General features: G+C 48.3%; 5 protein-coding genes and 1 non-coding gene across 8 annotated transcripts; 4 read left to right on the top strand and 2 right to left on the bottom strand.

Annotated features, from left to right (window-relative positions):
* Positions 1 to 4: 4 nt before the first annotated feature.
* On the top strand, positions 5 to 4,620 carry NKAP (NFKB activating protein). Its single transcript, XM_030449299.1, has 9 exons — positions 5 to 300; positions 538 to 618; positions 999 to 1,072; positions 1,254 to 1,373; positions 1,764 to 1,809; positions 2,201 to 2,316; positions 2,473 to 2,548; positions 2,797 to 2,946; positions 3,617 to 4,620. Exons 1-9 carry the CDS (start codon positions 41 to 43, stop codon positions 3,789 to 3,791), a joined length of 1,098 nt encoding a protein of 365 aa, XP_030305159.1. The 5' UTR covers positions 5 to 40; the 3' UTR covers positions 3,792 to 4,620.
* Positions 4,621 to 5,619: 999 nt separating this feature from the next.
* AKAP14 (A-kinase anchoring protein 14) lies at positions 5,620 to 7,601 on the bottom strand. The gene is made up of 5 exons (XM_030449405.1): positions 7,566 to 7,601; positions 7,287 to 7,366; positions 7,081 to 7,213; positions 6,747 to 6,926; positions 5,620 to 5,676 (listed from the first exon to the last, which is right to left on the bottom strand). The coding sequence occupies exons 1-5, from the start codon at positions 7,599 to 7,601 to the stop codon at positions 5,620 to 5,622; spliced, it is 486 nt and encodes a 161-aa protein (XP_030305265.1).
* Positions 7,602 to 8,923: 1,322 nt separating this feature from the next.
* Positions 8,924 to 21,513, bottom strand: NDUFA1 (NADH:ubiquinone oxidoreductase subunit A1). 3 transcript variants are annotated; one of them, XM_030449146.1, is made up of 4 exons: positions 21,493 to 21,513; positions 10,053 to 10,175; positions 9,627 to 9,716; positions 8,924 to 9,020 (listed from the first exon to the last, which is right to left on the bottom strand). In XM_030449146.1, the coding sequence occupies exons 2-4, from the start codon at positions 10,152 to 10,154 to the stop codon at positions 9,000 to 9,002; spliced, it is 213 nt and encodes a 70-aa protein (XP_030305006.1). In that variant the 5' UTR covers positions 10,155 to 10,175; positions 21,493 to 21,513; the 3' UTR covers positions 8,924 to 8,999. The 3 variants fall into 3 exon arrangements, with proteins under 3 accessions (XP_030305006.1, XP_030305007.1, XP_030305005.1); XM_030449147.1 differs by lacking the exon at positions 21,493 to 21,513 and adding an exon at positions 16,404 to 16,408; XM_030449145.1 differs by lacking the exon at positions 21,493 to 21,513 and having other exon boundaries at positions 10,053 to 10,252.
* Positions 10,326 to 18,715, top strand: UPF3B (UPF3B regulator of nonsense mediated mRNA decay). Its single transcript, XM_030449135.1, has 10 exons — positions 10,326 to 10,601; positions 10,763 to 10,869; positions 10,978 to 11,084; positions 12,866 to 12,964; positions 13,298 to 13,408; positions 14,174 to 14,217; positions 14,876 to 15,064; positions 15,560 to 15,711; positions 16,406 to 16,718; positions 17,663 to 18,715. The coding sequence occupies exons 1-10, from the start codon at positions 10,422 to 10,424 to the stop codon at positions 17,807 to 17,809; spliced, it is 1,449 nt and encodes a 482-aa protein (XP_030304995.1). The 5' UTR covers positions 10,326 to 10,421; the 3' UTR covers positions 17,810 to 18,715.
* RPL39 (ribosomal protein L39) lies at positions 17,815 to 21,224 on the top strand. The gene is made up of 4 exons (XM_008493635.2): positions 17,815 to 17,859; positions 18,657 to 18,875; positions 19,137 to 19,240; positions 20,866 to 21,224. The coding sequence occupies exons 1-4, from the start codon at positions 17,815 to 17,817 to the stop codon at positions 20,912 to 20,914; spliced, it is 417 nt and encodes a 138-aa protein (XP_008491857.2). The 3' UTR covers positions 20,915 to 21,224.
* LOC115598232 lies at positions 20,319 to 20,446 on the top strand. Its single transcript, XR_003987503.1, has one exon. It is a non-coding gene; the product is annotated as a small nucleolar RNA SNORA69 (small nucleolar RNA).
* Positions 21,514 to 23,789: the final 2,276 nt, after the last annotated feature.

Raw genomic sequence — 23,789 nt, 5'->3', positions numbered from 1 at the left:
GCCCCGCGCCTCCCGGAAGCGGCTCCGCTGAGCGGCCGCCATGGCGCCGGCGTCGCGTTCGCGCAGCCCGCCGGCTGTCAGCCCCGATCGGCGGGGCCGCAGGTCCCGTTCCCGATCCCGGTCCCGGTCTCGAGAACGCAACGGCCTGAAGCGGACGAGCCACCGGCGGAGCCGCAGCTGGTCCCGTTCCCGTGAGCGCACGCCCGGCGGGCCCCGCTCCGCCCCGCACCACGGGCACTACCACGGCAAGGCCTGGCCCGAGTATTACGAGAAGGAGAAGGAGGAGATCCTGAGGCAGAGGCGAGCGCCGGACCCGCGCTGGGCTCCCCGCACGGCGCCCGTCGTGCTCGGGGGAACCGGGCTGCCGGGGACGGGAGGGTCGGGGGGAGGGCAGGGTCTGTGCCGCGGGGCTGTTCCGGGCCTGCAGCGCGGGGGTTTGGTGCCGGTCTGCCGGGGTGTTTGTGCGGCTGACGGTGGCTGTCGGAAGAGGCACACGGGGGGTGTGTGCGGGGGGTCAGTGCGGTGTTTGCCTTGCAGGAGGCTCAATGAGAGGGAGAGAATCGGGGAGCTGGGAGCACCTGAAGTCTGGGGACTGTCACCAAAGGTTCCTGACCCCGAGTAAGGCACATTCTTTCTGCTTCCCTTCCTGTCCTTACCATTTTGGTTGTGTGTCAGTTGGATTGACAAAGTTTTCTTCTCCCTGCCACTAATTAAGTTATGTCCATTTGGTTCTGAGTCACAGTAACAAGCTCATTACTTCCCTTTTTCCCAAGTATAACCAAATATTCCCAATATGTGCAGGACGTGATTTATTGTGGGTCTGGTGACCTTGGTGTTGTGGTTCTGAAAGCAATTCCCACGCTGCAAATCAGCTGTGGGACAGTTTGTTCTGTGACAAGAATTTCCTCCCAGTCTGCACAAGTGTTTTCATCACGAGTTTACTTCTGGACCTTCTACTAGAAAACAGATTTTTAAGAGAAAACTTTTCTCTTTATTAGTTCTGATGAGCATACACCAGTAGAAGATGAAGAGGCAAAATCCAAGAGCAGTTCTTCAGATTCCAGCTCGGAAGGTATTCTGGTTTGGCTTTGTTTCAAAAATGAGAGGCTGGGGAAGTCTCAGACCTGCTGCTGCACCTTGCAGGGGGTTCACTGACTGACCCGTGGGCATTGCTTTGGGGGTATCAGGAAAAGCACGTGGAGATAGATCATCCCTGTCTGTCAGCTAATGTTATCCTTAAAAACATATTCCAGAGGAAAAAAAGAAAAAGAAGAAGAAAAGAAAGAAGAAAAAGAGGAAGGCATCCAAAAGAAAACACAGGAAACATTCTGAGGACAGCGACAGCGACTCAGAGTCTGAGCAGAACTCCAGTGGTAAGGAAGGAGGGGCTGGGTTTGTACAGACACAGCTCCTGCTGCTCCTCTGGACACAAAGCAGTGCTGAGGGCTTTGCTGCACACTTGAAATGTTCTCAAGTTCCAGAGAGAGCTACAGCATCCACCTGGTGTCTGGCCTCAGGAAGGAGGAATTCTGAGTGTCACATCCAGTGGGCATCAGGTGCCAGTAAGATATTTGGAATGTTCTGGTACTGAGCAAAGCTGCAGGCAGCTTTCTGCTGAAACTTTATCAGTGGTTTTTGGTACCTGAAGAACTCACCTCTGAGAAGCTGTGCTCTGAGACATTCTGGTGGAGGGAGGGAGTAAACTACATAGTAATAGCAAATAATTTCTTTTTTTATAATCTATATGCTTTTCTTTTTTTCAGATGAAGATAAAAAGAAAAGCAAGAAGAAGAAAAAGAAGAACAGAAAGTAAGTTTACAGGTTGTTGTGTGTAATTCTACCTGCTTCTGACCAGAGGGCACCACCACTCTCTTAGCAGGCAGTGAGGAAAGCTGAGAGCTCCTGGAATCAGGGCTACAGATGCTGCCAGATAATCTTAATTTTATGGATTTTCTTTAAATCTACAGAACCATGCAGCATAGAGGACTCACTGCAAACTTAGGGAGGCACTTTGTAATGCCATAAAGGACATAAAAGTGTCTGTATGGTCTTTGTTTACTGCAACCTCTCAGCAGCCAGAGAGCCTTCCCACAGGGGGAGGTTGCCTTGAGCAGCTGGTGACTGGAGTGTGATTCCAAGCACTTTCTTTCATCTGAAAATGTGGTAAATTTAAAGCACGTTGTCTTTGACTTTATCACAGGAAGAAATATAAGAAAAAGAAAAATAAGAAGAGCAGGAAGGAATCCAGTGATTCAAGTAGTGAAGATTCTGATGATGAAACAATTCAAGGGGAAGATCTCTGGATTGAGAGATCAAGTAGGTTCACCTGACCTTAAACTTGTTTTGAAACTTCTTGGTGTCCTTTGCCCTTTGTGTGAATTCTTTCTTAGGTGTCCCTGACTTGTGTAACTGTTCTGATAACAAAGAACAATGGGCACAATATTGATCTTCCTCATTATTTTATTGTTGCAGGAAATACAGAAGCTGATAGTTTGATTGGCCCAGAAGCTCCAAAAACTCATGCCTCTCAGGATGACAGGCCTCTGAAGTGAGTAGCCAGCTCTAAAGTACTTGGATCAACTCAACCAAGCCAGAAGGACCTTTGTTGCCACTTAATCAAAGTAGATTCAACTGGTTATTTCAGATGGTGTTACAAGTGTTAGCCACAGGGAAGAAAAAGTAGGAAAATGCTTAAAAATGCAGCAGTAGCAAGAAGCAGGCAGAGAAGCTGAATGTTTATCTCAGGCTCTCTGCATCAGACTGTCTGAAATCCCTGATTGTTGTTTGTTTTTCAAGCTATGGGCATGCCCTCCTGCCTGGTGAAGGTGCAGCAATGGCAGAGTATGTGAAAGCAGGAAAAAGGATCCCCCGGAGAGGTGAAATTGGTTTGACCAGTGAAGAGATTGCATCATTTGAGAGCTCTGGTTACGTCATGAGTGGCAGCAGGTATGGATTGGCTGATCCTTGTGGCTGAGTGGAATTTCCAGAGCTGCTTCCAAGAGTTGGTTGGTTGGTTGGTTGGTTGGTTGGGAGATTGCTTCCAGGCTCTGGTTGTGAGCACTGAAGGTGCTCTGTGTGCTTGCAGTGATAAATAACAAACTCCTTGTTGCTGTAGATTAGATGGTGAGGGTTTTCTAAGGACACTTTCTCCTCAGGAGCAAAATAATTAATTCCAGTAAATACACTTGTAATTTGTGCTTGAAATGAGGAGGTGCTTGTGTTGGGTGGCTCAGAGGTGGTCTCTGGACAGCAGGGGTGACATGCTAGCTCTTTGCAGGAGACAAATCAAAGTATGAGATGCTGGCTGCACTTTTTTCTCTATGAATCCAACAAGAATTTCACTTCAATTCTGGCAATGCAGCAGCTGACACTCTGGGGCAGGTGAATCCTCCACCTCACTCCCTGAGCACAGACACCCCCAGAGGTCACTTTCTTGCTCTGCAACGCTCCTTCCAGGGGAGGTTTGTGTGCAGCTCAGGCTCCTTAGTGTGGGTATCTTTATTTACAAGCCCCTCCAGACCGTGTGAGGTGTGGGAGGTGGCGGGGGGCTGTGTTGGGTGGGTGTGTTGGGTGGGTGTGGGGGTGTCCCAGCCCTGCCCCATCCTCTGCCCCCCAGGCACCGCCGGATGGAAGCCGTGCGCCTGCGGAAGGAGAACCAGATCTACAGCGCGGATGAGAAGAGAGCTCTGGCATCCTTCAACCAGGAGGAGAGGAGGAAGAGAGAGAATAAGATCCTTGCAAGCTTTCGAGAGATGGTCTACAGAAAGACTAAGGGCAAAGAGGAGAAATAATTTTATATTTCAGCTGCCAAGCAGCTGCAGACCTGTGCCAGAGGGAGCTTGGAAAAAGCCGCAAGTGCTGCGGTGCCTTTGACCCAGCAAGGCCGAACCTGGGGGTGTGCGTTACTTGTATCAAAGAAACAGGGTTACTGTTGTCAGATTTTCCTGAATGATTTGTTGAGCCATCTACAAGATGTCCCTGTAAAGTGAAAGGCTTCAGGGCAGGCAGGAACAGGCTGGGAAGAGGAGACCTGCCAGTGTTGTGTGCTGACTTTGAATTGCACCAGAGGGAAGATTCCATGAGAGGGCTTTGATACCTGATGCTGATAAGTGTGATTTTTCCTTTTATTTTGGCTAAGGAGAGCAGCCTGGCCATCATAAGCAAACCACTAGTAACTAGCAAAAACAAAGCTGCTCCCAAGTTCCTGTTTAAGACCCAAGACTGTCCAGTTAAGTATTTTTTCGTAAGTCTTCTAGATTTATTTTTTGTTCTCAGAACAGTTGAGTTTGGTTTGTGGTTCAAACTAGACTTGTAAATAGGAATGAGTTTGTAATTTAATACAGATGGGCTTCAGTTTCTTTAAGGCAAGCAGATAGCAATTGGGGTGTAAAGTAATAGTGACTGCAGGGTCAGATCTACACCACCATAGCCTGTGGTAAAGAGCTCAGGTTGCTTGCTTCTTTTTCTCCTATGTTATACATAGGTACCAGAGCAGTGGGGAGCAGTGATTGGAACCCCTGGGTATACACAGGTGGTAACAAGGATTTATCTTTCAATTTATTTGAAATTTTTTTCTTTGTCTGTGGAAGTGTTCTAGATTAAAACTTTATTTTAACTCCTGCAGTATTTTAATTTGTTCTGTTTCAGCAGCATTACGTGGCTGTCTTTTGAATTATGCACTCAGAGGCCCACTCCTCTGAAGGTGGTGCTTCTGTGGTGGTTGTCTGAGATTCATCTGCATATTTCCCAACATCCCCCCTTCAGCCTTCTTATTCTCAGATGCTTTTAAAAAAAAAGTGTTTTCCAGAGGAACTTCTCCTTAAGTCTCTGTGTTGTAGTTTCAGCAGCAGAGATGCCTTGTATATTTGTATAAAGAAAATAAAAATCCTATAACATTTGCTCTGGAGTTCTGCAGACTTGGTGTGCACAAGCAGCCCATCCAGCCCAGCTGCCTCTTCCTGTTTACACTCTGGAATTTGGTTCTGTCCTGACACACCCTCCCATTCCTGCAAGGCACCAGCTGCCAGGTCAGGCTGCAGTTGAGTTTGCACAGTTTAATGTATCCACAATGCAGAAATGCTAACGAGGAAGAGCCATTCTTTTCTCATTGTGTCTGATTCTCCACAAAATAACAAGAGAGTCTTGGTGATGGTCAGTTGGAGCTGTTTTGGAGAGCAGATCTTTCCATGAGGATTAGTTTATTTTCTATGATGTCCTTAAGCCACTTTTCTCTAAACCGACACTGTTCTGGCCTGGAGGATGGAATAAAAAGAGGGTGGATGGAAAGAATAATATTGCATCCAAGTTTGGCCAGCAGGCTGTTACTCACAGGGCAAGCCTGTGTGCTGAAAAGACACCTCTACCTGTGTAATCCCAGGAAAAATGCTTTATGGAGACAGCTCATGGGGTGCCTGTCCATCTGTGTGTTGGAGTGAACCTCATGGTAAGTTTTGCATAGCAAGGTTTTGACAGCTTCCTCCACCTCTCTGCTATCACTGCAAGCTTCCTTACATCAATTTCCTTTCTGGTTTTTTGGGTTTGTTTGTTTTTGTTTTTTTTGGCATAGGAAAGCTTGCTAGAAGCTCCCAGGTTGTGTTAGTGGTGGAAGAATAATTACATTTACCTGTGAATCAGCCTGCTGGACTCCAGAGTGAAGAACACCTCCACAGGCGAGGTCTGAGAGAGAGGAGAAACAGGACAGAGTTCACATACAGGACTTCAAAAAGCAGACACTAATTAGGTGAGAGCTGCTCTCTACTTCTTCAAAAATAACCTGAGTGCTTGCACAACATTTCTGATACAGATGAGAATAAAAAAAGCTCCTGTGAGGCTCATGAAGGCTAAGACTCAGAGGGTAGAATTTTAAGCTTGAGCTAAGACAGAAGATTTCTGACCTGTGTCTGCGAGCTGTTGTGGTGGTTTTGGCTGAGTAGGATTGATTTTCTTCGTAGTAGCTGCTCTGGGGCTGTGGTTTGGATTTGTGCTGAGGACAGTGTTGGTAACACGGGGCTGGTTCTGTCACTGCCGAGCAGTGCTGACCCAGAGCCCAGGCCTTTCCTGCTCCTCACACCCCCCCAGCCGGTGGGCCAGGGGTGCACAAGAAGGTGGGATGGGACAGAGCAGGGACAGCTGAGCCCAAGTGACCCAAGGGACATCCCAGCCCATGAGGTGCCATGCTCAGCAATAAAACCAGGGAAGAGGTATTTGGGGGAGACAGTGCTCGGGGACCAGGTTGCTTTGTGGTGGGAAATTGCACTGCTTGTCTTAGTTTTTATGTTTCTCTCTCCTGGTTATATTTTCCTTTGCGTTTCTTTTTAATCATTGAGATATTTTTATCTCAACCCACAAGGTTTCTCACTTTTACACTCCCTAACTTCCATAACTTTCCCCTGCTCAGCCCTTCTTACAGCTGCCCAAAGCAGTTGCTGCTGCTTAGCATGGGAAGCTGTATGAGCAGGAAAGCAGATGTGGGATCCTGCCAGATTCCCTGTAATATTTCTGCCAGTCTTCACAATTTGGAAACCAAACCAGCTTCTGGCTTTGTGCTCTGCTCCCCTCAGCAACTGATTGCTGGTTTCCCCATGTCTACATTTCCTGCTCTGGCCATGCCCAGGCCTCTTCAGCCTCTCTCCTCAGAGCTGGGACTCCTGGCTGGTCTCTCCACTGCTCTGGTGTTTCCCTGCCTCAGGAACTCCCCAGACTCCTGTCCCTTCCAGGGTTGCTGCATGCTGTTTCTGAGTGCTTACAGCAGGTTTAATTTTGGAGATCTCTATAACAAAGTAGATGCTTGCTGTTGCTCGTGGGATGGGTTTCCTGCGTGTTGGCACGCTCCAGCACACTCTGTAGTGATACCTCTTGCTGTCCTTCAGTTCTTCTTCCCGAAGGAATTCTGACCAGTAAAGCCAGCTCTCGTGAACCTCCCATGTCTGCAGGACAGAAAGGTGGCACTGAAATTCCCTCTCTAGCAGAGGTGACTGGAGGGAGGTCCTAAAAAGGAGCTGTGGTGCTGCTCTCCTCTCATTTTTCACACCCCTCAGCAGTGAGGTGTGACCTGACTGAGTGGGTGAAATTGTCACTCACAGAAATCAGTTCCTCAATCTGCTCCTTTCCTCTCTCTACTGTGAAGTCTTCACCTGTGATCCACTGAATATCTTTGGTGACACTCTTGGTTTCTAAAATAGAGAAAATGCTGATAAATCCTTCTGGGAAGACCCTGACACATGCAAATAGAGCAGACACCCTACCTTTCTCTTTGTCCTCCTGCTCTGGAAGATGTTCCTCTGTACTGCTTCTCCCATTTTCCATCAGAATGTGAGGTTTGCTCCTCGCTGGCAGCGTTTTCCACCCCCTCGTCTGTTGTCTTCACCTTCAGAAACACACAAACACACGAGACAGTTGGACCCAGTTGAGAAGCTTCAGGCCCAGCTGGAGAGGGATTCTCCAGAGACAGCAGGAAGAGCTCTGGGCCCATTTCCCTCTCTGACTCCCCTGCTCTCTTCCTGGCCTCTGCTCAGCTCCACTCACTGCCCAGAGCAGCTCCTGTCCCTGTGTCACCTCCCCGGTACCCGGTGATCCCGGGAGTGTTTGTTTGGCGTTGCCATGGCAACGGGCAACGGGAGCGCCGGGCTCCTGGATGCCTCGGGGCTCGGGGAGGGGAAATTCCTCCCGTTCTGGTTTCTTTTTTTTTTTTTTTTTTTTTTTTTCAAACGCCAGCAGCAGAAAGGTCCCTTTGGCCCATAAGGGCCAGTTTGGAGCAGCAGGACCAGTAAAAACCCGTTTGGCTGCAATGGAGCCAGGGGGGTGTACTGGTCCCAGTGAGTGGCAGTTTTAATTCTTCAGCTGAGTTTTGACCACATCTCCCTGGTCACTTCACCCCCTCTCAGGGTTTGTCTTTCTGTAGGCATGAGCACAAGGGACAGGAAATTAGAGAAAACACAAGTACTTGCTTCCTGCAAAATCCTAAAGTTCCCAATAATTTCTCCTCTCCTCCCTTGACTTGGGCATTTGCAGCTCTTCAGTTTTCCTTACAGCACCTGGGGGAATCACTGCACTGCCCACTACCCACCAAATACCTCACGATTTTACCACTTGACTTGGCTCCTGACATCTTCAGTTTCTGCTTTATTCAGTGCTTGCCATCCCATTGCTGCCACTCCCTCCATCTTCTCAGGGGATGTTGCCCCAGTTAGAATATCACCTGTAAACTGGTTTAACCTCACATCTTCAAGTGAGACAGTTCAGCAAGTGCAGCACCAGCAATTGTGGGTTTATTGCCCCCCTCAGAGGCTGCTAAAGGTGTGTTGGATTCCCTCCCAGCTAAAAGCAAACTTCTCTCTATCCTCCTCCTTCCAGGGAGCTGTGGGTGCTTCAGGGAGGCTGAGACCCCACGGGAAGCCTGTGCTGGAGCAGACTCCTGGGAGGAGGAGTCCATCCTGGAGCAGGTTTGCTGGCAGGACTGGTGACCCCACAGGGGAGCCAGGCTGGAGCAGTCTGTTCCTGAAGGACTGCACCCTGTGGGAGGGACCCATGGCTGGAGCAGCTCATGGACTGTTTCCCAAGGGAAGGATCCAGGGCTGGAGCAGGGGAAGAGTGTGAGGAGGAAGGAGCAGCAGAGACAAGGTGAGATGAACAGACCACAACCCCAGCTCCCTCTGCCCCTGGGGCACTGTGAGTGGAGAAAGTAGAAAAAATTGTTAAATGAAGCTGAGCCAGGGAAGAAGGAAGGGAAGTAGCTGCAGATTTGTTTTTATTTCTCATTACCCTACTCTGATTTAACTGGCAACAAGTCCAACTAAGTTCCCCAAGTCAAGCCTGTTCTGATTATGATGGTAATTGCTGAGGAGTGGAGTGGTAAGAGCAGTTCTGGTGGGAACCCAATATCCAGGTGGGGTCAACTCCCTCCCCAGCAACACAGACACAGGAGTTGAATTAAGTGCACATCTTTATTAAAGAGTTAAATCACTTTGTATAGGTATGGGGGGTCTCCCAATGCTGCCACCTCAGTCGATGTTCTCCAGACCCTGAAAAAGAAACAGAATCAGCTGTATCTTTGCCATTCTCACTGCTACCATACAAGATATATTTATATTTATATTTATATTTATATTTATATTTATATTTATATTTATATTTATATTTATAAAGCGCCTATCACCATATTGATAAACATTCTTTGGAACCACTCTGACAGCCCAGGTAAGAACAGGAGTCAGCCTGTTAGTACCTCAGCATTTCTGTTTCCAACCAATTTAAAAAAAAAAGAAGGCATAGCTGAAAATCCTAGAATGTCAGGTTGGAAGGGACCTCAATGATCATCTGGTCCAACCTTTCTAATATTACTGTTTATATGATATGTCTCAGTACCCCATCGAGTTAAGACTTAATATAGGTTTGCTTCTGCAACACCCAAGTCCTAATTAAAAAAGAAAACAAACTAAAATGCACATTCCCAGAGAAGGCAGCTGCGAGCGAGCTCCAAAAAGCCCCCAGATCCCCCAGTCCCCCCAGTTCTCAGCTCAGAGGCTGTGGGAAGCCCTGGCCAGAGCTGGGGGCTGGGAGGAGCAGCCCGTGGCTCCCGATTCCCGTGGCTCCCGATTCCCTGTCCCGGTGAATCCCGGAGCACCTGCCTTGGAGACGTAGTACTTGTTGACCCCCGAGATCCGCCGGTCCCTCTCCATCAGCACCCACTGGAACGGGTACCGGGCGATCCGCTTCTCCTGCGGGCACCACAGAGCGGGGTGACACGGAGCCCGGGAAGGGGCTCCCCGGGAGACACACGGAGCCCGGGAAGGGGCTCCCCGGGACACCTCGGGGGTCGTGAGGGAAGGGTGGGGGGAGCTGATGGGTGCCAAGGGGAAAGGGATCTCAGCAGGAAAGGGTCCTGAGGGCAGGGGGGGCAGAGGGGGAAGGGATGCAGAGGGAAGGGAGCCCAAGATGAAGAAGGGGCTGGGGGGAGAGGTCCGCGGGGGGAAGCGGAGCCCCGAGGTCACCGGGGAGAGGAGGGGGGGGAGAGGCGGGGCCCATGCGTTCCGGTGACCCCGCCCCGCGCTGACCTTGCCGCCGTTGGACAGGCGGTGCATGAAGGTGGTGGAGAGGCCGGGGATGCTGAGGCAGATGCCCATGATGGCCATGCCGGGCAGGATCTCGTACCACATCCCCGCTGCTGCTGCTCCGGGCTCCCTGCCGCTACCACCGCACTGCTCCGCCGCGCTCCCCGGCCTGCCCCGCGCCGCCGGGACACAGGGCATGCCGGGAGCTGTAGTCCGGAAGTCCCGGTGCATGCCGGGAGCTGTAGTCCGGCGGGGCCGGGGCAGGGGGGGCTCGGCCTGGGGCGCGTCTCGTGGCCCCGTGAGGCGCAGTCGCGCGAGAGGCGCGGCGGCCAATGTGCGCGCGGGCCCGGTGGCGCTGTGCCGGGGCCCGGGATGAAGGAGGACAAGGAGAACGCCAGGCCCAAGGAGCGGCGAGGGCCGCCTGCTGCACCGGGAACACCGCTGGGAACTGGGACCGGGACCGGGGCCACCGCCGGCACCGATGGCAGGACCGGCGGCGCCGAGCTCGACCGCCTGGAGCGGCCTAAGGACAAGAAGGAGACGCTCAGCAAGGTGAGGCCTGCGCCATCCCCGGGTAACGGGACTCGCACGGCGGAGAAGGAGATGGAGGAGGAGGAGGAGAAGGGGAGCGGGGGGAGCCGGGGCCGCTGCGGGAAGCGGGAGGCGCGGCCGTGCCCGGTGTGCGGCCGCCCTAACGCCGGTGCCCGCCGCAGGTGGTGATCCGGAGGCTGCCGCCCAGCCTGACGAAGGAGCAGCTGGAGGAGCATCTCCAGCCCCTGCCCGAGCACGACTACTTCGAGTTCTTCGCCAACGACTCCAGGTAGGGCCGCCGGACCCCCCCGTCCCCCCTCTCCCCGTTTCCTCAGCGAGGCCCCGGGAGGCTCCGCCGCTGCCCGGTCAGTCACACTCTGCTCCCGTCTCTCCGCAGCTTGTACCCTCACATGTTCTCCAGAGCCTACATCAACTTCAAAAACCAGGAAGACATCGTCCTCTTCAGGGACCGCTTTGACGGCTACGTTTTCGTGGATCACAAAGGCGAGTGAAGGCGCTCGGCAGCCTCCCCGTCTGTCCCGGTGCCCCGGGGGCAGGGGTGGGGGTGACACTGCCCATCTGATGGGCTCCGGTGCTTCATACCAACGCCAGGCAGTATCCCAAAGGGAAAGGGAATGTCTCATGCTTTGTGGAAAGCAGTGGGGATTGATTCTGTGTGTTTCTCTCTGGTGTTTGTGTGTTGTGGGTGTTGTGAGGTGTGGGAGTGTGTGTTGGGGCAGTTGTGGTATCAGGAAGCAGCTCCTGCCTTGCTGAGGTGCATCCTTGCATTGTCATGCCCAGTGTAAAGTCTGAGAAGTGGAAGTGGGCAGTTGGTTTCACTCTCCAAACTAAATGAAGCTGAGGTTAATGATGCCACCCTCTGCTGCTTCCCTCACCTGTTCTGTGTGCTTCTAACATGGGGACTTTGCTATATTTGCCAGTTTTTAATTCAGATTATTGCTTTTCCCAGCTCACAACTGAGTCATCTTGACTCAGTAAAAAGAGCAGCTTGTTCCTTGCAGTCTTAAGTCATGAAAGTGACTGCTCTCTGGGGACATTACTCTGTAGGAAACAAATATTTTGTTTAATTAATTGGTTAAACATCCCAACGTTTAGACTCCACTTGCCTTTTTTCTAAATACAAGTTGAGTTTTTAGTATATCTCTTTTAATTTTGCATTTTGAAACTACTTGCATTGAGTGGCACTAAAAGCTGTGTCTCAACAATAGACCTTAAATTTACTTATTTATCAAATGCTTTAATAAGAACCTTCCTGTTGGCTTCAGCAGGCACTTGGGAGACTTTATAGCAGCCTTCTAGTACCTGAAGGGCTGCAGGAAAGCTGGAGAGGGACTTTTCCAAGGGCCTGGAGTGATAAGACAAGGGAGAATGGTTTCAGGCTGAAAGAGGAGAGATTCCTGTTAGGTATTAATCAGAAATTCTTCACTGGCAGAAGTTGCCCGGGGAAGCTGTGGCTGCTCCATCCCTGGCAGTGTTCAGGTCCAGGTTGGATGGGGCTTGGAGCAACCTGGGCTGGTGGGAAGTGTCCCTGCCCATGCAGGGGGTTGGAACTGGATGATGCTTCAGGTGCTCTCCAACCCAAACCAGGGATTCCAAGGTTTCACCTTGAACCAAGTGCAGTTTTTGCATTTTGGCCAGCCAGGTGTTCTGTGTGACACAAAGCTCTGTGCTCCTCCTCCTTTAGGAGGGTTGCCTGTCAGGCTGTGGTAACACCTGAATCTTCTCAGTCACAATGTGACAGCACACAGTGTTTGCCAAACCCAGCAGCAAAGTGGGATTTATGCAGCCATAAATGTGGCATTCTTGTCAGGAGAGAACTTTAAAGCCTGCCTGTGCTACACTCTTGTATTTTGCCCAAAATTGAGATTTGCCTCAGTTGCATTTACTTAAAATGTTTTTTTGTGCTTGCACAATGAGTGCAGAGTCTGGAGGCTGAGGATGTTTCATGGTGTGGTGTGGCTGAGCTGGCAGTGACAGGCAGCCTTAATTCTAGGGTTGCCTTCTTGTTGTGAGCCTGCAACAAGGTTATGGCTTTATGAACATAGTGAGAGTATTTAGGTCTTGAATTCTGCTCTCTCTAAAATGTTGTCTTATTAAATGGCTTTCACAATGCAAGAATGTTTTTGTGCTGCCCAAGTAATCCTTCCTGGTACTGCATACACCCTGTGAGGCTTAACTGCCTGCTTTAGACATGGACAACATGCTCTTATTTTGTGTCTGTTCCATCACTGTTTTAATGTATTTTTCCCCTCTCCTCTTAACAGGTCAGGAATATGCTGCCATAGTTGAGTTTGCACCTTTCCAAAAAGCTGCAAAAAAGAAGAGTAAGAAAAAGGATGCCAAAACTGGAACTATTGAAGATGGTATAACAGCTTGCTCCTTTGTTCTGCACGTGTAGGCTTGAAAGTCCTAGAAGTAATTTGAATTGGATGTTTTTACTGTGACACTGTAGTTTATCAATAGAATGTTTGCTTAATTACATGTGAAGCTTATTAGCACTGCTTTGTCAGCTGTAAATCTATTAAATAGGATTGCCCTAAACAAGCATCATGCAGCAGCTCATTTGAGAGCTTATGAAAAGGTGACCCATGAACAGCATGACTTAAATCTCACCCAGACCTCCAGCAGTGAGCAGTGCAAATTCTTTCCTTGCTACAGTATATTTTTTTTTCCCCTTTTTTCTTCCTCCCCTGTAGATCCAGAGTACAAGAAGTTTTTGGAAAGTTACAGTGCAGATGATGAAAAATTAACCTCCACTCCTGAAACTTTGTTGGAGGAAATAGAGGCAAGAAACAAAGAGCTGATTGGTATGGAAATCTGTGTGCTGCACTTACCTTTTCCTAGAGCACTGAGAGATGCATGTGGTCTAATTGGAAGCTTTAATCTCTCAACCTTGAGGAGACTGAATTCTTTTGTCTGTCAGCTTGGTGTTTGTTACACCTTTAGGCTAGTGTTTATCACTGCATTTCATTTTGCTTCTGTGCTCTGTATTCTTCTCTGGGTTTAAGTTTTATGTGATAACCTTCCTTGTGGTTGTAAACTGCTGGTCAGAGGTTTATTAGCCAGACAGGGCTGTGGTGGGGCTGCCTCCCAGGGAGATGCAGAGATGTTTAAGGTGGAATGCTGTGAGCAGTGATGTTTTGTGCAGGCACAAGTTTAAGAGGTCTTGTGGTCAGGTAAAATACCACAAAAATGCTTTGGTTTTAAGCATCTTCCAGGGATTTCTTTCCAAGTGAAAGAATCCAGGAAAAGCCTAATGCAGTCTGAATATCCTGCAACAGATGGGTGCACTGGATGTCAGATTAATGTCCTAAAGAAGTTTATAGAATCCTGATATTTGCCATTGTCCAGAGGTAGCTGGTGGTGGAATACTTGATGCAGTGTGTGAGAGGAGAGGGGCTGGATAATCCTTAAGGCTCCTTCATTTCATTTCATTTCATTTCATTTCATTTCATTTCATTTCATTTCATTTCATTTCATTTCATTTCATTTCATTTCACAGAGGGTTTTATTGTTGGTGTTGCAGTATTAAATAAGGCAAACTGTTTACATTTCTTTTATATATTCCCTAGCTAAAAAGACTACTCCTTTATTGAACTTCTTGAAAAATAAACAGGTAAGACCTCTCTCCAGAACCTTTTCATTGCTTGCAAGTACAGTTTGCTTGTTTATAGCTTGGGTGTGTCTGTTGCTGTGTGTGCACTGATACCTTTCTGCACTTCCTTTTCAAGAAGATGCTTTTGACCCCACTGAGTTGTTAACATTTGGTTCACATATTTCAGACTGCCAGAACTCTGGTGGTGCTCTCTGTGTGCTCTGGGCACAGTCAGGTGTCTCTTGTGGCCCTGCCAAACTTGATTCCATTTTAATGCTTTCATTTTTAATGCAGTTATTACTGAGGTCCTTGGAGGTGGTCATTCTCCTGGCACATAGTACTATTGTAACCTTTAGTGATGGAGAAACTCCCAGATTAGGCAGATTGATTAAGATTAGGGTGATAAAGGCTGAGGCTGGTGTTGGTTTTGGGCCTTTTCAGGCAGTTTGGATCAAGGTTTATGCTTGGGGAAAAAAATGCTGCTGTAACATGTTCAGGTTCACAACAGAACAACCAAGATTATGCTTTTTTTTTTTGTCTTTTATAATAGGAATGGTTTTGAGGTCAGTTATTTGGTGATTAAATACTTTATCACTTTGTGGCCAGGTATCTTGTTAGGCTTAAAGGGATGTTTTCTGGTGTGGAAACACACTGTTTCTCTTTGCTTTTACACATTCAGAGACTGAGAGAAGAAAAAAGAGAGGAGAGGAGGAGGAGGGAACTGGAAAGAAAAAGACAAAGAGAAGAGGAAAGAAGAAAATGGAAAGAGGAGGAGAGAAGAAAGAGAAAAGAAGCAGAAAAACTGAAGAAAGTAGACAGATGCCCAGAAAAAGAAAGAGACAGATCAAAAGAAGAACCAAAGATTAAGGTCTAGAACAGTTCTTTATTATAAACTGTTACAGTCCCTTTCCCCTATTATTTGTATATCAGTCTCTCAAAATGTGCTTTGAGTATTGTGTGAAGAATCTCATGAGCTTGGTGTTAGTAAAATGCCACTTTTTTTGTAATAGTCAATATTAGGCATTGTAAAGGTTTACATGCTGTACTGCTTCATAGGAATATTTAAAGCTTTTGTCATGTGACTGTTGTACATGCTGTGGTTAACAGAACTGTGAATTCACTATGGAATGGAGACTATTTTTAAGCTAAACTGGCCTGTTTTAGGAGAAAAATCCTAGTCTGCTGTGTGAATTATGCTTACTCATACACTCCAGCTTTTAGAAATACTACAGTTTGCAGTAGTTCTACTTCCTTAATGTTTATTTCTTACTGGACTGTGGCTCCTTTGATGCAATTTCGGTGTTGTGCCAGACAATATGTGTTAGAGTGAGCTTTTTAGTTGAGACTTCTGTTTTCTTTGTAGCTACTTAAGAAGCCTGAAAAAGATGAAAAAGACTTGGAGAGAAAAGAAAAATCCAAGAAACTGGAAAAAGAAACTCTGAGGGAGGAAAAAAATGCGAGTAGTGCATCTGCCAAACGATCTGATGGGGAGACAAAAGAAGAGAAGGCAAAAAAGTATTCTAGTACTTGCTATAAATATATCTATGTATATATATCTTGTTTCCTGATGGTACTGAGGCTTAGCCTGCTCTGCCATGAACATGTTTTGAAACTCCTTTCAAATTACTTTTCTGATAGAAGGCCTGGGGTGTGTTCTTTGTGGCAGTGCACATCCCCGTGGTTACAGAAAGCTGTGTATTACCTGGCAGTTCTTCACTGGTGGACAATTTTAATATTTTTTTGCAACTGGCAGTAGGAAGTCTCAAAAGAAGCCCAGGTGTAGGTGACCTGCAGCAGGCTGGGAGCACTGTCCTTGCAATGAGAGAACTCTTAACCCTGGTGAGAGGAGAGGTGCACTCCAGTTAGCAGCCCCTTTCAGCCTGGTGGAAGGTGTAGTTCTCAGCAGCTCCGTGTTCTGTGTAAAGCTCAGTTCTGCCATGTGAGAAATAGAGATGAGACAGAAACTGAGGTGTTTTACAAAGCCCAGGGAGGCTCTGCCAGCTCTGTGAGCAGAAGGGGAGGAAGTGCTAGCAGTCAGTGTCACCTCTGGCTCTGGTGCATGAGTGGGGTTACTGCAGCTTCCCACGAGCTCCCTAGCACCTGCCAGTCTGTCGTCTGCGTGTTGCCAGTTTGCACCAGTTTTACATTGATCTCCCAGCTCTGTCTGATGAATCTTTTGAGCTTAATTTTCAGTTTTGTTTTTATACAGATCGGAAGATGAGTGTGTAAAGGACTACAGGGACCGAGATAGAGATTTTGAAAGAGACAGAGAATATGAGAGAGCACAGAGGGAGAAACTGAGGCGCCAAGAAGAGGAGCGTCGGAGGCAGAGAGAGCGCTTTGAGAAAGAGAAGGTTTTTAGAAGAAAAGAGGAAGAGGTGAAAAAGGAGAGAGACTTACTGAGAGAAAAGGGAAAGAAAAGTGATGTTACAGACTTTACCAGCAGCACGGACAAATCTGAGAAAGTAACCAAAGACGATAAAAAAGAGGATACAATCAAGAGGGATCGTATCAGAAACAAGGTGCTGGATTTCTTTCAGTTCATGTGTTGATTCATAAGGACCAGATTGTGGGTTGTAGGATAAAAGCAGTTCAAGGAAAGAACCCTGTGGTTTCTCTGGTGAAACTTCTCCCTGTTCTGGTAACAAACTCTGCCACTGTTAGAAAGTTTTCCTCTTTGTCCCCTAAACTTTGCTAAACTGTTTGTGGTTTTTTTTTTTTTGGCCCTGTGTAGGAATTAAGCCAAGATACTGTGGGCTACATTGTAAAGACAATTATCCCTCTTCATTTGCTGACTTAGTCCATAAATTGATCTATCTGTATCTATGCTGATGCTGTGCATGCCTGAAAACACATCTCCAAGTGGGAGTGTGTTTGAAAAGGTTCCTCCAAAACAGGGACAGAACTGCTCTGTGCAGAATTATGACAGAAAATCATAGGATGGCTTAGGTTGGCAGAGATCATCTGCTCCAACCTCCCTGCCTTGGGCAGGGACACCTCCTCTGGACAAGGTTACTCAAAGCCTTCTCCAGCCCAGCCTTGGGAAATGTCTCTCATAGGCTCAAGAAATGATGTTTGAGTTTAGTTTTATATATTTTGCAAACAGTTTTTGTAGCCTCAACAGGCAAGTTTTCCACGTCACTTAAGGTCTTAGTGGGCACAAATGAAACTTGGGGTTTTAAGGAAGCTTTGAAGTTGGCCCCTACTCAGAGGGAAGGTGAGCTGGCCTCCTCTCAGGAGGAAGCTCTTAATGAACAATTTGAACTGTGAGCAGAGTTCTTTGTGACCTGAACACGGATGTTGGCTCACAACAGAGACAGCCTTGCTTTGAGACAGCTGAAGTTACATTTTATCTAACTCAGAACACCTCAAAGTTAAAATTTATGCCATTGCTGATGCCATAATAACTGTGACAGTGTTGGGGGGGGGGCTATGAAGGAGTCTAAACAGTTGTGGTTTATTTCAGGACCGTCCAGCAATGCAGCTGTACCAGCCAGGAGCCCGGAGCCGCAGCAGACTGTGTCAGTATGAGGACAGTGCTGCAAAGCCCACAGAGCAGGGAGCTGAGAAGAAACAAGAGAGTGAGAGCAGTAACATGAAGGAGGAGGAGTGAGCAGCATGCAAGCCTTATGTGTTCTGACTGTCTGTGCAGCCAAAGAGCATGTACTAAGCAACCCAGAAGTGCCTTGGAAGCGAAGAAGGAACCAAGGAAGCAGAGGGGGCATGGTGCTGTTGGATGTTTCTGGTTAAAGAACCTCAGTTGTAGATTGGGCATTTGAAATGTGTTCTCATTGTATTTTCAGTTCTTTGAATTTATTTTCCCGGCCTCTTGACTACAACAGAGAAGAGAATCTGTGCAAAGTAGAAAAGACTTTTATGGCCTTCAGTCTGATAACAAATGAGTGGTGTGGTCAGGAGGAGGTGACACCCAGAGCTTTGCTGTAGAGCCACGGGAGCCAGAGTTCAATGCACTTGAGCAAGAGCGAGCTTGGAGCTGCCCAGAGTGGACACAGGTGTTGCAGTGTTGTGTGGTGCTCCTGCCCCAGGCAGTGGTAGCTGAATCCTGTCAGTCTGGCACCAGGCAGGTCAGAGGTGGGGTTGTGGAGGTGCCAGGAGCAGGAGAGGAGTCGCCTGGCACCCCAGAGGTGACCTTAGGGAGGAGAGACCTTTCCTCTCCAGTGGTTCTCTGGATAAAGTAACTAAGTTGGAGTGTATGAATAAGCTGGCTTAAGATTGGAATACTTTTCTGACAAAAATTCTCCTGTAAAGTCTGCCTACGTTGAAATGCTTATTTTTGATGAAATGTAGCTGGTTTCAGCATCCCATTCTTTTCCAGCACTCTCTGAAACATTTCCTAACTGCTGCCCTCTCGGTTACCGCTTCATCTTCCCTCATAACTTGAAGTGTTGTTTTACAGCCCGGAAAGAGCCTTCACCAGTAGCAGCTCCTCCTTAAGCTAGCGAATTTTAGCCATAGGTCTTTTGTACTTCAAACCATTAATAAACTGGCAGAAACTGGTCTGGCCGCGCTGCCTCTCTCAGCCCGCCGCGCCGACAGGGGGCGCTGTGCCCACCGGGCCTGCCTTCCCCCACCCCAGCGTCTCTCTCGCTTCTTCCCCTCGTCCCTTCCGCCTCTTCCGCCGCCGCCATCGCTGGGACTCCGCGCATCTCCGCGCCATGGTGAGATTATCCGCCGCCATCCGCCGCCGGGACGCTGCGTCCCGAGCCCTCTCGCCGCCGCCGGATGGTTTGGGTTTCCCCAGACACGCCGCGGGGCGGGGGAGAGACGGGTAGAGCTTTCCCGGCCCGCTGAGGCCCTGCGGCCCACTCGGCCGCCTCACGGTTTGGGCGGCGGGGGTGGTGCCGGCTCCTCGCTCCCGGGCCGGGGGAGCTGTTACCCGAGGGCTGCCGTGCGGGGCTAATGGGTGCTCTCTCTTCCAGTCGTCCCATAAGACGTTCAAGATCAAACGCTTCCTTGCCAAGAAGCAGAAGCAGAACCGGCCGATCCCGCAATGGATCCGCATGAAAACGGGCAATAAGATCAGGTAACGAGCTGGGCTGCTGCTTTCTGCAGGCGCTGAACCCGGACCGTAGGCGGGAGCTGGTGGTGTAAGAGCGGTTCTGAAGGGCAGTTTAGTGACCCTGAGACCCACACAAGTTGATTAGTGCAGGCACACAGCTCCCTCTGGTACCGTCATTGAGTTACAGACTGGTTTGGGCTGGAAGGGACCCTAAACATCATCTGGTTCCATCTCACCTGCTACAGGCAGGGGCAGCTCTCACCGGGACAGGGTGCTCTGAAGCCCCGTCCAGCCTGTCGGGCTGTTGGGTTTTCAGGAGGGGTTCCTGTGCCACTTCTGCAGGTAGCAGTTCAGTTCCTTCCCATGCTCTGCAAGTATCCACAGGTGTGAGGTGATGCCACGCTGAAACAGGAAGTGTGAACTGTACCTGTGGGCAGCTTTTACCCTGGTAACCTCTCTGCTTCTGTCGTTCCCCTTCTCTCTCTCAGCTCTCCCTCTGCATTCCCGTGTTTCACCGTGCTGAGCAGGGGTGTCTGACAGGCAGAAGAGGGTGCATTAGGGAGCCAGGGGCTTGTTGGGTGTAGGGGAGATCAGAGTGATCACATCAGATCCCTGGCTCATGACTGCAGAATCCGTAGCAGTTCCTTTCTGTTGGTTTTCAAGCATTATACTTAGAAAGATGCAAGGAGAGAATATGGCCAAATACAGAGTAAATGTGTGGCATGCAGAACGTGGTTTGCATCTGAGCCTTCTGCTGGAAAGCTTCAGCCACACTGTGCAGTAGCTTTTTGTCTCATATATCAAGTTTTTAAAGGATTGTTCCAGATCCTTTTTGTCCTAAGTAGTGAGGAGAGGGGCAGTGGCAGTGCCTTGCTCAGGCAGTGAAGCAGCACTGAACAGCCAGGTTCAGTTCTTGTTTCTTCCTAAGAAAAATTGGAGTTGTTTTCCCCAAAGGGTAACCTGTCTGCTTCCAGATGGCCACTTGTTCTGACTTGGCTGAGTTGCAGTACTCTGGAATATTTGTATGATGGGGCAAAATGATGAATTTCTGACTTGTGGCACTTTGGGGTGTGGGTCCTGGGTCTTACCCACCCTGTGAGGTAAAGCAGGCTGCAATTCCTGTGCTTCCTCCTGTGGGAGTGCTGGCATTCCCCTGCTGAGAGCAACCCTGTTAACACTGCTGCTTCACCTGCTCTGTGGTGAAACCCTTTGTGCTTAACATGTACAAACATCTCCTGAGGGAACAGGGAATATGTTTTGCTGGAAGAGGGCTTTTTCAATACAAGGTCTCTGCTTTCATGCTCTGAGCAAAAATGGTACTTCTTGTCTTAGCCCAGGAGCTGTATTCAGGAGGCAGTTTTGGGGATGATGAGAGGATGGACAGTCAGGACAAGATCAGAGGGATTGGACAGTCACATGGCAGCAGGCAGCTCTAGCTCTGACATTTGGATTCTGCTGCAGTGAGATGCTGGTTGGGCAGTGATGGAGGGAATTAAATGGGTGGAAATGCAAAAAAAAAAAATGCACAGCTGATGATTGTGGGAGCCTCTCACCACAGCGTGTCAGTCCTTTACTGCTGAGCTAATTCCAGGGGGTTGCAGTCCCCAAGTGTGTGTGTGCTTTGCTAATTGATGCTGCTCTTGTTTTAGGTACAATTCCAAAAGGAGACACTGGAGAAGGACCAAACTGGGCTTGTGAAGAGAGACCATCACCTGGGAGCTCTAATAACACTTTTGTCTTTCTGTGTCAGATGGGGACACCCCCTACAGCCACCCCCACGCCATTCCTTCTGTAGTGCTGGACTCTGATCCCCAATGTTTGAGGTTCTGTTTGTTTTTTTTTATGAACTAGCCTGGGGTTTTAATGTTAGCTGAGAAAATCTGGAAGTAATTTGCATCTGAGACATGAAGACTGTGTTCTATTAGTGTTCTTTATTGCAGGCATCACCAGGAGTGGTGACAGGGTACAGGCTTACTAATAAAGACAGACCTGAAGGACTTGGTTGAAATTATTTCATATGTATATGGTGGGATAGTAACAAAATAGAAACTGAGGTGACTGTGAATGTCATCTCATCTCATCTGGTGTGGGAAACCTTGCCAGCTCTTTGCAGCTGGAGTAGGCTGGGATTTCCATTTCACTGACTGTAAATCTTTGAGAGCAAAGCAGACCACTTTATTAAAAAAACAGAACTAATTAGAGGAGTGAATTTAAAAGTATTTTATTAGGCAAACTGAAATAGTTTAAACAGGTCTTTTAGAGGCAGGTTTGAAAACTGCTGCTGCTCCTTTCCCCTCTGTGGCACAGCTGGGAGGGATCTGGGCAGCAGGTATCCAAAGGCTCTTCTTGGATGTGGCTGCAGCAAAGCCCATCCTAAGATGGGGTGGGGGGCTCCAAAGTGCTCTGGTTCTGTTCTGGGGGTTCAGCCTGCTATGGTGGGGCAGTTCCTGGGTGGCAGCTTCCTGAGGAAGCTTCAAGCTGCCACACCTGTGCTGCTGCTTTTGATCTTAAATAGATTTCTCTCCTTCATGTTATAATATGTAGCAAATAATGCTGGGCAGCAGCATGTGCATACACACAAATAAAACTCCATAGCAAATAAAAACTCCTTGCTCAGAGGTCAGGGCAGTCTCCTCAGGTCTGCTGGAGGTTTCTGGGAGCACAGGGGAACAAGGCTGGGATTTTTACCAACTTCAGAACACTTCAGCTTCTTTTCTGTCACAAGTTTAAGAGTGATTTCTACTCCCTCATCAGGGGGAAGCAGTAAGTGACTGCCACAGGAAAGCAGCAAACAGCATTGCCAAAGATGTTTCAATGTTTGCCCATGCACTGCAAACACTTTTACCCTGAGGTTTTTTAAATCTCTTCCTTGCTTTTTCAAGCACTAAGGAAACAACAGCTGAGGGTGGGAGCTGCTCTGGAGCCCTGAGAACCACACCACCTCCTGCCTGTCCTCATCACTGCTGCTGCCAGGCAAAGCTGCTCAGAATTACTCTTTACATTCTGCCTGTGAGGACCTGGCTGAGGAAGAAAAATGTAACTTTTTGGACTCTAGAGTGGAAAGAAACAGTTTTCTCTATGGCATTTGTGGGAAAGCTTTCCTAAGGAATAGATTGATGTATTCCTATTAGAAAATCCTATTAGTATTATCTGGTGCTATTTTTATTACATGGAAGCAGCTTCTACCAAGGAGCTGTTTGGAAAAGCACTGGTATGGTTTTTCCCCATTTAACTGAGTCTGCTTTTCAGCTTGGACATAACAGGACAGCACAAAGTAAATGTATAAATTAAAATTGGGTCAAAATCTACCTGCAGCACTTGGACCAGCACAGGTACCTCTGGGTTTGAATGATTTCTGTTGTTTCTCTAGCAGCTTTGCCCCCTCCTTCCATGTGAGAGTTGGGAGGAGGATCAGGGATCTCTGGAAATGGGCTAATACATAACTGAGACATCAACAGAAGCTTTAAGGAAAAATAAAAATACAGTCCATTCATTTTGGTGGATATGTGTTCTGAGCAATAAGCCATTCAAGCTGATTGTACACTTGAGGAATATTTTTATTGAATGTGTCTGTATTTCCAGACCAACTGCCCCTCCACAGGTATGAAATAAACCACCCAAGGCAGAGGGGGGGTCACTGGAAGTGGCATGGTGTTTGGGGACAGGAAGGGTACTGAGATTTGCAGAAAAAAAAGCAGGGTTTTGGTATTTATCCTTCTGAAGGCCTGATCTGCCTCAGAGCAGATGAGAGCTTCAAACCAAAAGATGGGGGGGAAAAGCTGCTTTCGGGGGGGCAGCAAAAGCTGTCACTGTTTCCTTAGGGTGTAAACAGCATCAGGAAAGAAACAGTTCTGAACCCAGCCCTGAGTTTGCTTCCTGTCCCTAGTGACTCAAAAAAGGGCTGTCTGAAGACGTCCAGTAGCAGCTTGTCCTCTACCAGCAAGTAGGAGAGCTATAAATCATTTGCTTTAAAAAAACAGCCAAAAAGCCCAAAACAAACAAAAAAACCCAAACCAAAGCAGATTACAGCTTCAAACCCATAAACCCAAACCCATAATGGGAGTGAAAAAGCTGCCTTTGGGGGGGTTGGGTTTGGTGTCACGAGGAGGCAAGTGCTACAAATAATTCAGTTGTATTTCAGCACAGCATTTCCCAGTTACAATTTTACTTTCCAGTGGAACATTGAAGTCCGGGTTTCCTGGTGGAGCGTGACTAAGCCACAGGTACAAATGCCAAGGAGCCATTCCACTGTTTTCTCTGTGCCTTACTCAGAGGAGGCTGTAAGAGTGATCCCACACCCTCTCTGGCAGTGTGCAGCTGTGACAGGGTGACACAGGGAGGACTGACAGGTCAAAAAGTACTTCGTGTACCCACCTGTCTTATCAACAGCAGTTTGGTTCCCAGAACCACAGTTTGCAGGTGTTTGGACATCAAGTGCTTTTCACGGGGTTTGTGCTGGTGCTGAGCAGTCTTGCTAGAAACCATCCTGCTGTCTCATGGCATGGATGTGGCCAGGGAAGTTCTGGAAGGAGCTGTGTTTCCATAGTTGGTGATCTGCTAGGTTAAAGCATTA

The sequence above is a fragment of the Calypte anna genome, chromosome 4 (genome assembly GCF_003957555.1).
Source record: "Calypte anna isolate BGI_N300 chromosome 4, bCalAnn1_v1.p, whole genome shotgun sequence".
NCBI classification, from domain to species: domain Eukaryota; kingdom Metazoa; phylum Chordata; class Aves; order Apodiformes; family Trochilidae; genus Calypte; species Calypte anna.
Note: the sequence above shows the minus strand (reverse complement) of the source record. Positions and strands in the feature narration are given on the sequence as shown.

Excerpts from the sequence above, each read along its gene's own strand:
- NKAP (XM_030449299.1), top strand. The coding sequence starts at position 41 with ATGGCGCCGGCGTCGCGTTCGCGCAGCCCGCCGGCTGTCAGCCCCGAT. Across the intron at positions 1,073-1,253 it reads TTCAGATTCCAGCTCGGAAG|AGGAAAAAAAGAAAAAGAAG; the intron begins GTATTCTGGTTT and ends AACATATTCCAG. Across the intron at positions 2,947-3,616 it reads TACGTCATGAGTGGCAGCAG|GCACCGCCGGATGGAAGCCG; the intron begins GTATGGATTGGC and ends TCTGCCCCCCAG.
- AKAP14 (XM_030449405.1), bottom strand. The coding sequence starts at position 7,601 with ATGGCAACGCCAAACAAACACTCCCGGGATCACCGG. Across the intron at positions 7,367-7,565 it reads AACACTCCCGGGATCACCGG|GTGAAGACAACAGACGAGGG; the intron begins GTACCGGGGAGG and ends GTGTTTCTGAAG. Across the intron at positions 5,677-6,746 it reads TCTCCAAAATTAAACCTGCT|ACCTCGCCTGTGGAGGTGTT; the intron begins GTAAGCACTCAG and ends CCTCTCTCTCAG.
- NDUFA1 (XM_030449145.1), bottom strand. The coding sequence starts at position 10,247 with ATGCCCTGTGTCCCGGCGGCGCGGGGCAGGCCGGGGAGCGCGGCGGAG. Across the intron at positions 9,717-10,052 it reads GCCTGTCCAACGGCGGCAAG|GAGAAGCGGATCGCCCGGTA; the intron begins GTCAGCGCGGGG and ends TGGTGCCCGCAG. Across the intron at positions 9,021-9,626 it reads ACAAGTACTACGTCTCCAAG|GGTCTGGAGAACATCGACTG; the intron begins GCAGGTGCTCCG and ends TTTCTTTTTCAG.
- UPF3B (XM_030449135.1), top strand. The coding sequence starts at position 10,422 with ATGAAGGAGGACAAGGAGAACGCCAGGCCCAAGGAGCGGCGAGGGCCG. Across the intron at positions 10,870-10,977 it reads TTCTTCGCCAACGACTCCAG|CTTGTACCCTCACATGTTCT; the intron begins GTAGGGCCGCCG and ends GTCTCTCCGCAG. Across the intron at positions 11,085-12,865 it reads CGTTTTCGTGGATCACAAAG|GTCAGGAATATGCTGCCATA; the intron begins GCGAGTGAAGGC and ends TCCTCTTAACAG.
- RPL39 (XM_008493635.2), top strand. The coding sequence starts at position 17,815 with ATGCAAGCCTTATGTGTTCTGACTGTCTGTGCAGCCAAAGAGCAT. Across the intron at positions 17,860-18,656 it reads TCTGTGCAGCCAAAGAGCAT|CGAATTTTAGCCATAGGTCT; the intron begins GTACTAAGCAAC and ends TCCTTAAGCTAG. Across the intron at positions 19,241-20,865 it reads AAAACGGGCAATAAGATCAG|GTACAATTCCAAAAGGAGAC; the intron begins GTAACGAGCTGG and ends CTCTTGTTTTAG.